General features: G+C 49.0%; 7 protein-coding genes across 7 annotated transcripts; 4 read left to right on the top strand and 3 right to left on the bottom strand.

The window, feature by feature from the left end:
- Positions 1–759: 759 nt before the first annotated feature.
- N7519_002836 (uncharacterized protein) lies at positions 760–1,511 on the bottom strand (the record flags this gene model as incomplete). Its single annotated transcript, XM_057289614.1, has 2 exons — positions 760–1,256; positions 1,307–1,511. The coding sequence occupies 2 exons, from the start codon at positions 1,509–1,511 to the stop codon at positions 760–762; spliced, it is 702 nt and encodes a 233-aa protein (XP_057150816.1).
- Positions 1,512–1,739: 228 nt separating this feature from the next.
- Positions 1,740–2,952, top strand: N7519_002835 (uncharacterized protein; the record flags this gene model as incomplete). Its single annotated transcript, XM_057289613.1, has 3 exons — positions 1,740–1,958; positions 2,013–2,500; positions 2,556–2,952. The coding sequence occupies 3 exons, from the start codon at positions 1,740–1,742 to the stop codon at positions 2,950–2,952; spliced, it is 1,104 nt and encodes a 367-aa protein (XP_057150815.1).
- A 227-nt stretch (positions 2,953–3,179) lies between these two features.
- Positions 3,180–3,643, bottom strand: N7519_002834 (aegerolysin family protein; the record flags this gene model as incomplete). Its single annotated transcript, XM_057289612.1, has 2 exons — positions 3,180–3,492; positions 3,543–3,643. The coding sequence occupies 2 exons, from the start codon at positions 3,641–3,643 to the stop codon at positions 3,180–3,182; spliced, it is 414 nt and encodes a 137-aa protein (XP_057150814.1).
- Positions 3,644–5,739: 2,096 nt separating this feature from the next.
- Positions 5,740–6,641, bottom strand: N7519_002833 (uncharacterized protein; the record flags this gene model as incomplete). The annotated part of the gene is made up of 2 exons (XM_057289611.1): positions 5,740–6,522; positions 6,591–6,641. The coding sequence occupies 2 exons, from the start codon at positions 6,639–6,641 to the stop codon at positions 5,740–5,742; spliced, it is 834 nt and encodes a 277-aa protein (XP_057150813.1).
- A 711-nt stretch (positions 6,642–7,352) lies between these two features.
- N7519_002832 (uncharacterized protein) lies at positions 7,353–7,920 on the top strand (the record flags this gene model as incomplete). Its single annotated transcript, XM_057289610.1, has 3 exons — positions 7,353–7,367; positions 7,433–7,482; positions 7,542–7,920. The coding sequence occupies 3 exons, from the start codon at positions 7,353–7,355 to the stop codon at positions 7,918–7,920; spliced, it is 444 nt and encodes a 147-aa protein (XP_057150812.1).
- Positions 7,921–8,520: 600 nt separating this feature from the next.
- On the top strand, positions 8,521–9,843 carry N7519_002831 (PQ-loop repeat-containing protein; the record flags this gene model as incomplete). Its single annotated transcript, XM_057289609.1, has 1 exon — positions 8,521–9,843. One exon carries the CDS (start codon positions 8,521–8,523, stop codon positions 9,841–9,843), a length of 1,323 nt encoding a protein of 440 aa, XP_057150811.1.
- A 944-nt stretch (positions 9,844–10,787) lies between these two features.
- On the top strand, positions 10,788–12,396 carry N7519_002830 (uncharacterized protein; the record flags this gene model as incomplete). The annotated part of the gene is made up of 6 exons (XM_057289608.1): positions 10,788–10,835; positions 10,898–11,011; positions 11,078–11,614; positions 11,635–11,950; positions 11,976–12,149; positions 12,206–12,396. 6 exons carry the CDS (start codon positions 10,788–10,790, stop codon positions 12,394–12,396), a joined length of 1,380 nt encoding a protein of 459 aa, XP_057150810.1.
- Between the last annotated feature and the right edge of the window lie 1,953 nt (positions 12,397–14,349).

The raw sequence follows: 14,349 nt of genomic DNA, 5'->3' as shown, positions 1-14,349 counted from the left end.
ACCGCCAGGAGAGACCACTGAAAAGACATATGAAAGGCCTATCGGAGAAGACTACCTAAGAAGGCCACTAAGAAGACTACGTGGCCGACACTTCTTATAGTAGTTGGCAGGCGGTATGTAGAGTGGTATATCTAGGTACAAAGGTTTAGCCCAATATTTCGGAGGTCCCACTGTACACTCTCACACGAAGACTCCGTTTCCACATGTGCGGTATGGGTCCAGACCTCCCCGACAAGTTGATTATCCTTTACCGGATTGATGATTATGCGTAAGGAGAGGACGAATATTTTTGGATCATATTGGCTTGCAAATGAAATATCCAGGTGATCAATCCATGCCCCGGTCTTCCTGGTCACGACCTTGGAATCTCACCGGTCAGCTGGGGGTGATGAGGGTGTAATTCACAGTCACTTGGTTCAATGTGTATATCCAAGGGATTCTTTGAAATCGGCGTGATAACTGTAGACGACACTTGATCTCTTATGCGTATGACATAGTTCTCCCATCTAGTATCGTCTACACAAGCCTCTTTCTGCTTCCCTCTGGATGCTGGATCGGCACTGATCTTTCGTTTGGCGGTATGTTGACTGGTGGAGGAAACAGCCATAGGAGTTTCAGAAAGTCCACGTCTCTAATCTTCATCCAATTCCTCGGGTTGAAGTGCGGAGACACGCCGTGACACTGGTTTCCTGCCCCTCCGCTGGCGCGCTGGCATTTCGCGGCTTTGATCCTCAGACTGAGGAACCTCGTCCGGCTCTGTTAACCGGCAGCGAGGACACCAGTTACTCGGTCTCGCAGCTTCGGGTTGAGCTTATCAAGATCATCAGCCACTTCTTCAAGTAATTCTATAGCCTTCCGAATCTTTGATTTTATTTGGTCTTTATTCCGCGCAGAGCTATTGAGTGCGCTCAATGGCCGTGGTAGGTCGGGCCGCCGTGAAGGACGGCGAGCAATAAATCTGTAAGGCCAGTTGCGGCCAACCTGTGTCTCGACTCCAGCGCGAGCAAGTATGCGATTTGCCTCGCCTTCTACCATGCCAGGGGTAGCAGGAGTATTTCCAGACTCCAGGGAAATCATCCAGTCATCTAGTTCTTTCTCTTGGGCAGGATCAAGTCTCGCAGCACCCCCTCTGTTAGGGCCCATGCCGAGAATTCGTCTGCGAAGCATATTGTACGGAACGTCGAATTCCCGGGCCAATGCTGCGACCTTTACTTTATCGCGCTCATCATACGCTTTTATAGCATTTCCAATGCGAACTTATCTCTCAATGGAGAATTTAGCCATGGTGGCGAGAGAGGAGGTTAACCTATCTTGGCTGCCGCTTTTATGAGCTGCACCTGGGCAGTGGACGCGTCCACCCGCGTTGGAAGGGCTCCCGAATGTTTGTGATGACTAACCCACTGCACAGGGCCCCAGTACCTTTTGTGGGCACCACTCCGGGCTGAGGTTGAGTGCTCGCGAGCTTTGCCAGGACTCAGACCAGAGGGGCCTGACCTCTCCATATGGTGCATTGGTTAATTCTCTGGCGTGTGGTCAAGTTTTTATATGAACAGTGTTTGGATTGGAGTACTCCGTACAAACATGCTTGATACATTGTACATTGGGACTCTCGATGTCTTCACTGTAAATGCGGGGACCGTATACGTACTAGCGCGTTTTCGGTCTAGAGACATCTGGAGGGAACATTTGTGTGGAATCATTCTTGAAATCTTCGACAACTTTGAAAGAAATCATACAACATGGCAAGCACTATTGAGCAGGATGAAACACGGGATAAAATTGCACAGCAACTTTCACCCACTCCCTTTGCATGCTCTTCACTCACGCGTCTGTCTGGAGGCACAGCCAACTTCGTCTATCGTGGCGTACTTGCCTCAACTGGACAATCTATCATTATCAAGCATACTAAAGATCACTCGGCCTCTAACTCAGGTTTTAAAATCGATGTCACGAGATGCGTTAGTTGCAATCCATTGAATGACCTGCTGCCAGCTATACTGATCTCAAGCTAGCACTTCGAGGTAGCTATTCTTCGGGCTCTCGATGGCCTGGCAATGTATAAAAATGGCAGCATAACCGCCAAGACACCACGCTTATTGCATTTCAATCGGGAAACAGACACCCAGGTATCCGAGGATCTTCCAAATTCAGTCGACCTAAAGACCTTCCTGCTCTCACAGGTCTCCCGTGACTTGTCCGAATCCTCAGGGCGAGCCTTGGGTAGCGCCCTTGGATCCTGGCTGAGATCATTTCACCATTGGACAGCCGAGGAACAGCAAGTGGAATCTACAAAACTTCTTGGCGAGAACAAAGCCATGAAAGAATTGAAGTTCTGGGCGAACTATACTATGCTCATGAACACTATTGAAAACTTTCCCGATATTCTAGAGAAGGATCGTGATATTTTTGAGGAGGTTCGCGACCTCGCTGCAGCAGAGCTCGAACGTCAGAACTATGATGAAGGATATGGGGTTATTCACGGTGACTTCTGGACTGGAAAGTATGCTCCCCTGGATCTAAACTCCATGAAGCGAGCCAGACTGACTTGATTCTAGTGTACTGATTCCAAATGTTCCTCTCACCCGCCAGTGTGAGACGGCTATGTTCATTGTCGATTGGGAATTGGCACAGATTGGAAGCCGCGCACTAGACTTGGGCCAAATGATTGCTGAGCTGTATGAAACAAAGCTGTTCAAGAATCTGGACGGTGGAGTGTGGATTATCCAAGGGTTCTTGGAGGGATATGGGGCCCTCAACGATGAAATGGCATTCCGCACTGCCATCCACGTTGGTGTGCACCTGATTTGCTGGGGAAGTAGAGTCCCTGGGTGGGGCACTGAAAAGCAAATCGAGGAGGTGGTGAGGTTGGGAAGAGATCTGATCGTCCACGCCTGGGAAAAAGACAAGGACTGGTTCGTGGAAGGCACTCTTAGCTGCCTGTTCAAGGGTTAATGAGTTTATTACGTATTTACAATACACCTTTTTCGCTGCTAATCCTTTCAAATGCATTTGAACTCTGGTTTTCTGACATTTTGCATTGTTTTTGGTATTTTTGGGTTTGTTTACAGTATTGGTAATACCAATATTCCCTCACCGAATGCCTTTCATGCTCCACGGACCGCAACGCTCTTCGCTCTTCAACACCCAAGTAGGGAGTTGATGCAGCCTGTGGAGCGTAATTACTTCTTCTTCTCTGCGACATCGACAAAGACATGTCCCAGGGGGCCCGCCTCAGAGCTCCATCCTCCATGCTCAATGGTGTACTTGTCGCTCTTGTCCAACACCTCAACCAAGTTGGCGTGCTCTCCACCACGGTTTTCCCAGTGGAGCTCGCAAATCTTGTCATTGTCATGAAATAAGTCCAGGCGGCCCTCACTACCGCGACGGCTGCTAGCACCGATCTCGCCAACGCCATCGGGGGAGATCTTGATCTCGTCGATCTCCTCTTCAGTGAGCGACCTGCGGCGGTTGTTGGGGTCGGCAAACTCGCCGCTGCCTGGTGTCAGTAGAGATATGGTAAAATCCCCTGGAATCATAAATACCCTTCAATGACAGTGTTCTGCACTAGGATCTCGCCATCTTTGATGTGGTCCCGAATGTGGAACGAGACCCACTGGGAATTGTACTTGTCCATATTGTCCATATTGGAAAATCTGTGTGAAGTAATTGTGATAAGTGATAATTGAAGAATTGAAGAATTGAAGAAACTCCTTTCAATCCAGAAATATCAACTCTTTATATGCATAAAACCCCAGAATGCGGGGAACGCCTGTGGTGATGTAATTCATTCTGTATACGTCCACGGGTCGACGGGTAGTCGACGAATGGTACGACCGTCAACACCATTGTCCAATGACCGACCTGAACTAGAGAACCTTGCTGGTCTTTGCGGGGTTTACCTGCCTATCAACTTGTTTTATTGCATCATTTGAGACCGCGTGATCTGAGTAGTGCGGAGTGGCATGATAATTGGGCAATGGAACGCATGACATGTGTGAAGTTGACTGACCGTAGATGCCGTACATTAAACAGCTCTAGGACAATAAGGATGGCAAGACAAGACTATAACAAAATAAGAAGGATGGAACCACCGACTCTGCCAGGTATACAAAATACAAAATCAACTGGAGTGAAACACGATAATTTGAGACAGACCAAGGGACAAAATGCCGAGTGACTTTGTTGCATGAGGACAGCCTTTGTCTATTCCCCCAAAATTGACTTAGAAAGTACTCACAGAAGCACGACCGCCAATGGGTTCAGTCCCCCAATCCCCATACAGCATAATTGCATTAACGACATTTGGGTCACATAGACTTGTGCTTCGAGGTTCATTGTCGTGTCATACAAGCATATTGATGAAGACACCTAAACTGACCTGCACCTATGTGGACGCTTCAAGCCTGTCTTACTCATAACGGGCGTTCTGGCAACAGGCTGTAAGGCAGTCCATGTGAGCATTGGAGCTTAATGGGCGCGGCATTTCAGTGGAAGCGCCAGGCTTCAATATATTATCGGCTACGTCCAAACATCCTGAAGCTATATTATCAATTCCAGTGGCAATGTATCCATGGATGCCAACTAGGAAATCCGGGGGCAGGCGTGCCGTGAATGGCGTGAACGGTAAGGCTGTTTTTCAATTCCCGATGAGTCTTTGCAAATTTCCTTTGGATAGTAAAAGCTATTATTAATTTGACACTTTTAGTTGTGCGAAAGTGGGTGAAACAACAAGGGGGTCCATGGGGCCATGGGGTCCTGGGGCCAGAGGCAGTGCTGGGCGATCTACAAACGCGGCTCTGGCTTCAAGCTATAATCCCACATTCGCTCCAGACTCATTCATTTTTCAACCAAATCTGCTTTTATTCCCTTCACTCTTGGTGGTCCTCCAAAAAATGCCTTTCCATTTTCCTACGCAATTCGATGACGGATATTGGACAACATCAAAATGGCTTCGAGTTCCATGCATAGCCGCCAGCTCCGTTTCACCCATCTACTTGGTGACGGTGGGAGCATCCTGGGGTGTTTTCATGCTTGTGGTAAGGACCTCTTCTCGAGCTGGCTGAAAATGTGCGTGGCTAATATTCATTTAGAATTTCCTGCCATTGGTTTGGGCCTCGATTCATCTTGTCCTACTCCGCAGAGGAGTCATCTTTCACCCGCTACTCAATGCCTCTTTTGATCTTCTTTCAATCGCGAGCTATATTCGTACTGTATTCTCTTTAACTCCCGGATTGGGTGAATATGTCTACATGAGCATCACGGGTCCATTTATGCTGGCGGCTATGTACGGTCGCAACATCCTCGTTCTGATATGGTTACGTCTTTGCTCACTTTATATGCAGATACTGTTTTGGCGTTTCGTGCCTCCGCGAAGTGATGCGATTCCGGCGATCTGGGCGCGGGTATGTCCAGGGTGGTGTTGTTCTTGCTTAATCAAGTGAAGGGACAAATGGGTCAGTGGGGATTGCAATTGGGGGATGATTGTTGTTGAACTCCATCCTCGAATTGATTTTTGAGATGCTTGGTTGATGATGGTGTATATATTATAGTACTACGGTTACTAAAAGTGTTCTGGTATAAATGATTAAAAGGAATGTAGAATTTAAGACGGAGTTACATGTCTAGCACCAAGAGAAATATAATTGTCAACAGTAGCTCAAGAACCACCGGGGAAAAGAATTACAAATAGCCACCAACAGGTTTCGTTGTCATGGGTATCTTTGGCAAGCTCAAAGTGTCTTAGATCTGCAGAGCAGCAACAACAATGGCGCCGAGAACAACTGCGACACCGGAAACGGTGGAGCGTCCAGCAGCGTTGAAGGGAACAGTGCTAGGTGTAGCAGTAGTCCAGACACCGGTGGAGGAAGGACCAGCGGCAGTGGTGGGGGTGAACCGGTGCAGAGAAGAAGACTTGGCACCAACGGAGGTAGCAGCGGCGCAGACTGAGGTAGCGGCACAGACAGTCTTGGTGCGAGTAACAGTCACAGTGGTAGCGGAAGAGGCTCTAGCGGAGGAGGAGCGCCCAGCAGCGATACTGGAAGGACGAGGGCTGCTAGACGAGATAGGGGACACAGGGGCAGCAGTGGTGGTAGCCGCCGAGGTAGGAATGGAAGATCCAGTCCCAGAGGCGACTGGGGTAGCGGAAGTAGCAACAGGGGTGGTGGAAGCCGTGGAGGAAGACGGGATAGGTCCATCCTGGCAATCAGCCTCACCCAGAACAGCCAGGCACAGGTTGATGGGAATGTTAACCAGGCCGCCGTTGGAGTCAGAGCCCTGATTGCAGTGGGCCTCACCGAGGACAGCCAGACAGACGTTGATCGGCACGTTGATCAAGGACTCGCTGTCGCTGCTGGAGGAAGTGGCCTGGTCACACTTGGCCTGGCCAAGAGCAGCCACACAGGCGTTAACAGGGACATTGATGAGACCGTTGGTGGTGCTCTGCTGCTTGCACTCGGCATCTCCAATGATGCCAGCACAGAGGCCGACGGGCACGCTAATCAAGCTCTCAGTGGCTTGGGCGCCCTATGCACAGGCATAGATTATTAGCTTGGTATCCAATTGCAATCCGAAATAGTGGAGGTTCCGCTTACGGAGCAAGAAGCGGCAAGGGCCACAAGGGAAGTGATAATGGATTGCTTCATATTGTCGGAATAAATGTATAAATTATACGTAAAGTATTAAGAGAAAGTGACGTGGTTGATATTAATGAGAGTGGTAATAAAAGAGTGGACGCTGATAACAGCAAAAAAAGAGTGAAAGTGAGAGAACTCACAAAGAGTGTAGCAGCTTGAGTAGATGATGGTACGAGAAAAGGAAGATCATCCAGAGGTGGGCAAAGGGCCTTATACATGTCGACTACTAGCCAGAACACACCCCCGGCCTCGTATTTTCTCAAAGAGCAGAGAAAGTGTCGATCTGCATGGCAAAGCATTGGCAGGCAAGAAAATGGTCTTCGACCAAGACTAGACCTGGCCATTAGCTTTCCAATAGGTCCCTCTCATTGGCGTGCCCCTATTGCACGGGGTGTTGACACGCTGCGGTATATAAGGCTAACCTGTACGGGGTAACTGAGCCCATAACAAAATGCCCTAACCTGAGATTACCCCGATGATCAAACTCTATATGTACTAGCTCCACTGTAGTTCCTTTTCCGAGCCGCTAGCTGCTGTTGGCGTTCGCTTTCATTGCATTCGCTTGTACCCGACTGGACTAGTTAAGGGGTTGAAAGAGATAGAACTATTAATGAGAGTGAGACTTCTGAGGAGAACCTTGGAAATGGTTAAGCTTTAGATAATTTGCTCGAGAAGGGTTTAGTGTCTCTTATATAACCACGAAATCTCATTGGCTCCGCCATGGCCGGCTCATTGGTGTGATATAACGCTCAAGCGGCGAATCTGGCAGCCGCCATTTTCATTGCTACAATACAGGACAGGATCCTGCGCAGGTAGTAGAGAGTGCCAACTGCATGACTCTTATGGGAATGTAAGTTCAAACTGCCACTGACTCAGATCAGAACACATTCGCTAACCTCGACTCTTTAGTTACGGTGGCTCACTCCATATTTCCGTCACTATGCCGTCCATCGAAGTCGGTACATTGGGTGGCGTTACTATTCTCGAACCCCAGGGAGCAGTGCTCGACATGCTTTGTGTTCGTGGATCCCATCCGACCACGCCGGGCGAGAATTTACGTCAACTTACACGCATCATCGGAAGTGCCGTTCTGGTGGAAGAGCTGTCTCTTTGTGCAGCTCTGGCAGCCGGTCATCTCGTGCAAGCGCACATGGCGCACAATCGGTCTGCCCCGGCATCTGCTGCCCTCTCTCGGAGTGCATCACCATTTGGCGGGAGTCGGATCGCGCCCGGCCCCAGTAATGGTCCCAAGATGAGTGCTGCAGCAGTGGAACGGGGTAGACGCTGATTCAGCGGAAATATTGGAGCCCTGGAGCCCTGGATCGCTTACATAATCAGAAGATCTCCCCGGGGCCCCGGGACCTTACGCTCTGCTCTGTAACTGGGAATATATTATAGATCAAGAAGTCGCAGAACAAAGGGTGAGGACATGTTTAGACTGACAGTGGATCGAAACCGTATTTGGCTGAATAATTCTTATCATAGCCATCACCTACATCCTACAACATGATGCTGTGTTACCTAAATGCAGCACCCTGCATTTGCAAGCTGGGAGAAGCCCTGATACGCCCATTTAACCTTATCGCATGAGTCATCCGATCTGCCCCGATGCGATAAGGCGAGTTCAGCTCTCGTGACACTCCAGAATGACCCCTTGGGCTATGCTCTTCAGTCCTTACTTTTGTTCATTTACTTATTACTTTCCCTTTCCAAGTTCGCTCGCTCTATTAGCTCTATTAGACTTAGAGTATACATCCTCTCTTATCTTATTCCCATCGGATTCGCTTATCGCCCTTGCCCATACTTTGATGCCCACGGCCCTACACGAGTCACTACTTGAGGCTGTACCAAGCCACTGTGCTATCAAGTACATCCCTGTCGATAGACCATGTCACCTCCGTTATTACAGAACCTCCTTTCTGGGACCCTTCCTGATCACTGTGAACCGACCTCGCCCTTCCTGACCGCCGTCTCCTCGCATCTCCACATCTGCATCCCCACTCCTCTCGCGGCGATCTCTTCCGTTCTTGGGACCCTCAGCATAGTCTCATGGTTATTCGCACAACTACCCCAGATCTATAAGAACTTCCAAGTGCAATCGACGTCAGGGCTATCGATATTTTTCTTGGTGATCTGGTGTCTCGGCGATGCGAGCAACCTCGTTGGCGCGATATGCACCCGGCAGGCAGGGTGGCAGGTCGTGATTGCCAGTTACTATGTCTTCGTTGACATCACTCTGGTCTTCCAGTTTTTCTGGTACACTCATTACAAACCTCGCCAAAATGATTTGTATAACAACCTGTCACACTCGCATGACTCGGCTGGTCAAGACATCATTCAGGGCGTGTCTCCTCCAGGCCATGATTCGAACCATCAGACCCCGGCTCCCGTCAACATGGACAACAAGCACTCAGAGGCCAAGGATGTGGGCTTCCAGGCTGGGTCAGTGCTCAACTCGACCCGTGAGCAAACAGCCTCATACTCCAACGAGAAATTGAGCTCCTCGCGTCGATCCGTGAGGGTAAGCGGCAGCGCACACAGCCCGCCATTCGCACTGCCCCGGACGATGCTCATGGCATCACTCTTATGTGCCGTACTCGCTAATGCTGCACCCACCGATAAGCCTCATCCGCCCATTTCTGACGCACCGCACGAGGCCATTGTCGAGGTCATCGGCCGCGTCTTCTCATGGATGTCAACTATTCTGTATCTCGGCTCGCGCCCTCCACAGTTATACAAGAACTATCAGCGCAAGAGCACCGAGGGTCTCTCTCCACTGCTCTTCATGGCTGCGTTCTGTGGGAACCTGTTCTACTCCAGCTCCTTGCTCACCAACCCGAACGCTTGGTCCGATTTCTCCCCATACGGCGGCGGCGGCTGGGCCGATAACCACGGCAATGACCGATTGGAATGGATAGGACGCGCCACCCCATTCTTCCTGGGTGCCTTCGGTGTATTGGGACTGGACGGGTTCATGGGCGTTCAGTTTCTCATGTATGGTGATGGTCCAGAGCACGAGGATGCCGAGAGTTTCATCACCAGCGATGGGGATGACACGAAGCGCGGTCGTGGTCGCTGGAGGCGTGTTCACGGCTGGATGCGCGGCTGGATCCCCTCTTCTTCGCCTCGGAGGGAGTCAGGAGACTCTTTCATCCCGCAAGAGGGTCAGGCTCTGTTGGGCGCAGAGCGCGGCCCATACGGCACTGTTTGATCATGACTGATTATATGCGCCTCTGTTATTCTTCTTTTGTTTCCTGCCCGCGCCTCTTACGTAGGGTAGGTATGATATATATGATGTGATGACTCCGGAGCTTTATTTTCCTCCCTTAGCATTTCTTTTATCTTTTATCACTCGGGTGCATTGTGTGACATACGTTTTTTCAAGGCGTTTTTGGGACTGGATAACATACATATATATAGGAACACCCAGGCTATCATCGAGGTCTGTTTGGTTGTTGACAACCTATAACTCCGACATCTCGCATTCCCTGTCTTTTGTCTGTGCATTGTTTTCGGAATTTATGGCATTTCTTGGATTTCTCGGTTACAAATAGGCCATAGCGCACATTTACAAGAATAGACCACGCTATTGAAAGACACATGCCAGTTTAGCAAACATAAAACGGTCAGGAAAACCTACCGGTATAGCGCCGATCAAAACGTGGCTATATAGTCCGACGGCGCTGATCGCCCCATCCAGTTCCCTGTCAGTTATTTTGAAAGTCTCCTGTGGTTTGAGGGATGTGAAGTGAGCAATATGGCATCTAGTAATAAACCTAACTGTGGTACGGTTAATCTACCCGACATCCCAAGCCCTAAGTGAAAGAACAACGTCCCGGGCCCTCATTTGATGTGTACCCGATCCCTCAATCAAGCCAACTTCAAATGTTAAGAAACCAATTGCCTTGTCTTGAACGAGACAATCCTCGCTTCAAATTGCCAGCTTTTTTCAGAAGTGGAGCGGTAACACCACAAGCCTGCGATGGCAACAAAAGGTTCAACCACAGCGCATCTTACTTTCCTTGGGATCCGGCCTAAAAGCCCGCGATATCCTCATTTTGGTTTACCCATTTGTTCAAAATTACGTTCTCCTTTACCTTTCGTGGTGTTTACTCACCCGTCCATTCGTTTATATCCGCTAGATTCTATACAAAAATGTTGGTCCAAGGCCACTTGATGTGGCTTGCCCACGTTCTTCCCGCTGTTGCGCTCACGATCACCGCACCTGCCCAGACAACTCCCTCTTCAGCTCCACTCTCAGGTAGTGTGGTACTGAGAACTTGGTTGAGGATGTGGCTTTTGAGACTATCGATCTCGATGACAGCGTGTGGACTATCCTGCCGCCCAAGGGCGGTGCAGCTGTCGATGGATACCTGTTCGTGCCTACCTAACCATATGTACAGACAAAATTCGTGCAGTGTATGAACTGACTCTTGTTCGATAAGCATCTGGGTGCCAAAGCTATCCCTATCCAATCGCAGACCCTGTTGGTCCAGACAGTTACCGGCGCCATTGCGGAAGAGACTTATACTGTCTCTTTCGATATCCGCCAGGCAGCTAGCTTAGGTGTTGATAGTACAAGTTGTACCGTGAACCTCCTATTCAATGGCGCAAATGCCGGCACTAGCCCTCTCATAGCCGGTTCCTGGAAGACTATCTCCAAGCAATGGACGGCTGTTGACTCAGAAGTCGACATGTTCATCCTAATCGATTGCCCCGATGCGACCATGTCAGGCACGACAGTGGACCTGACTCACATCTCGTTCGAGAAGAGATGCGGTTCATCCACCTCAGCCAGCGTCTCGGTCCCTATCAAAACCCCATCGGGTCCACCCGTTGCCACCAGCACTTCGCTCGCTTCATCTGTCTCCCCATCTGGCCATCCCAGTTCCAAGGGATCAGGATCTCCATCAGACATGCTCTCAGATCCGCCAAGTAGCACCATAGGCCCTATCACTTTGGCAACCACTATCACTGGGCCCGTAAGCCCCGCTTCCAGTAGTGGCATCGAGTCCTCAGTCTCAACCACTGGAGCACCAGCATCTTCCGAGTCCATCGCGCTGACAACCCTGCCTCCGTGGACCCCTCTATGAGCTTGCCAGCAGAAACCCCTACGCCGGATATGACAACTTCTACTGTGTTTACCACCCGCACTGCGACTATCACAGCCTGTCCCTCGACTGTTACCAACTGCCCAGCCACCAAAAAGACAACTCACATTACCACTGAGACTATCGTCATCTCGACCACTGTCTGCCTTGTTGAAGACGCAACGACCACCACCGAAGGATCCAGCCCTACTGGCCCAGCTGGCGATGGCAAAGACTACACATACCACGACAGAGACCATCGTTGCCGGTACCACTTCGGTCCCCATCAACACCGCTGTGACCACCACGGCACCTGGTGAAGCTGAAGGTGAAGGTTCGACCGGCTCTGGCTCCAGCTTTACCTCCGGCGTCTCCGCTGGTAATCATGCCGGCCACCTCTCCAACCTGCCCAGCATTACACACACACGTATCAGCTCAGGTTCACCATCAATTTTCACTGGCGTCTACTCAGCCACGGTCAAGTTTTCCCCGGAACAACCCTCTCTCCTACTGCCGCAGATGCAGGCGCAGATGCAGGTACAGGTTTGGGTTCTACTAGCGAAAGCAGCAGCTCAGCAAGTGCATCACCCGTGTTTAACGGTGCCTCGTACTTCACTGTTTCCAGCGTCCTGCCTGTTCTTGGTGTTATCTCCGCTGTCGCGCTTTTCCTTTAAGTACATTGCTCTTTTTCTGGATATTTTTGGTATGGATTATAATGGATTTTGTCACCTCGAGGATCGAGTCTAAGGTACGCACCTATAATATATCGATTGAGCTTCCGATGTCCCAAACAAAGACATGAACAATCCTTTCAAGTCACATCGCGTAGTAATAGAAGTCTCGGTTTATTTTACAACAGATTTAAAAAATATATAAATCAATGATACTTGACAAAAGAGAAAGACCTTTGTACGCGCCTGCCTAATTGGTTGCCTCTCGATACTCTGCCCATTTAGAGGCAGTGTAGTGAGCCTTCCATGTAGGGAATCATATTATTCCCTATGTTTTTAATCCAGACATGACCCGGACGCCTGACGTAAAAGCGTGAGCGCTCACCTGGGCATAGAACAATCACATTGGCACACCGGTCACCTATACTTTAGCTATAAACATTATGGGGCATATGTAAGAACAACCCGAAACAGAAATAGCAATAAACCGATCTTGGAAGAAATCATAGACCACGATGACAAATTGCTCAATGTCATTAGCTCTTGAACTTGTACAACGTATGTACTTGTGTCCTCTTATTCGCCTCCCCCTCAAAAAAAGGAGGGGTGCTATGCCTGGTTTTCCCGATTTCCCCCTTAGTTTACGGGGTTGGGGAAATTACAGTTTGGGAGTTTCTCATTCGAATTTGTATGTTGTATTGCAGCTCGGAAATATGGAGATGTTTTGTTTCAGGGAAAAGGCCGAATGTAGCCGGTCGGGCATCGTTGGTCTTTTGGTTATTTCAGCTGATTGGTATATTTATTGTGTATATTGACACGAACCATCACATCCAAGGTAAGCAGGTACTGTACATTTAGGTGGCACCCTGAAAGAATCGGAGGAACTCGAAAATGGAGCATGGCAAAGCACGAGGTCCGAGGGACTTGAATTTATTAGTCCGGTCTTCGGTGTTATATTTTAAGTATTTTAAGTATTTAAAGATTAATAATAGTATTTCTAGACCCCTCTCAGGGAAATGACTTTAATATATATGCGGGGCTTTTAACATGCAGCAGATGTATGCGCCTTTTAAGCAGATAGGCAAATAAATTTAGAGAGGCTGTCAGTGCCTCAGATAAATAAATACCTGCCAAAAACACCATCTTTACCTCTAGGAGTAAGTACATGTACGGATTACCTACACTTGCCCATGCAGCACGCTACTCCATGTTGGGATGCAGACTGCAGGGATCAACATCCTTGTCCTTCGCTGAGGGCGGAGTTGTCTACGGTGAGTCAGAGACCCGTTGTCACCCTCGGCCAGTTAGACTATGTCTGACATGTCAGAGACCAGAGAGAAGAAGTACATAGGGAGAGTGCTCTGTAGATGGAGTTCTTGCCAGATGCATGGTCTCGGTTGCCCTTGCTTGGTTGTACGGGTAATAGGCGCGTGTGATTGCATGTCGAGGGATAGTACGGAGTAAATGACCCGGCGACAGCTGTATTGTTAGTTGTTGAATATAGTGCCTGCTTCTGTTGTATGTGCTCTGTACTCCGTACACAGTATGGAGTACATACTTGGAGTACGTTTGTATGGGGAGTGGGTATGGAAGAGTCCGGATGAACACGTCCGTACCTAGGTAGGTAGCACTAGGGGGGTTTTTGTAGACTAAGCAACGGAGGGAATGCGACATTCGATTTTTACAGAATATCTTTCATAGATATAATAACGGTAGCCATTTGACATAGGATATTTTCCTTTTCCTATTTACTATTTACTATTTACCATTTACTTTTTTTTTTAAAAAAAAATAAAAAGTATTCGAATCTTCCAAGGTTGGAAATAGAACTGAGCTTACTAAGAGCCCTGGCCCGCGTGGAGCCACTCCTAAGGTTTTTTTCTTCTTTTTTCTTTTCTTTTTTTCTTTTTCCAAAGCTCAATACAATACCACCACCTCGGGAGAACCAGTGACACG

The sequence above is a fragment of the Penicillium mononematosum genome, assembly GCF_028829835.1.
Source record: "Penicillium mononematosum strain IBT 11891 chromosome Unknown utg000002l:1.0-8112719.0:1.0-8118358.0, whole genome shotgun sequence".
Classification (NCBI taxonomy): Eukaryota; Fungi; Ascomycota; class Eurotiomycetes; order Eurotiales; family Aspergillaceae; genus Penicillium; species Penicillium mononematosum.
The sequence above is the reverse complement of the archived record's forward strand: the minus strand, read 5'-3'. Positions and strand labels throughout refer to the sequence as shown.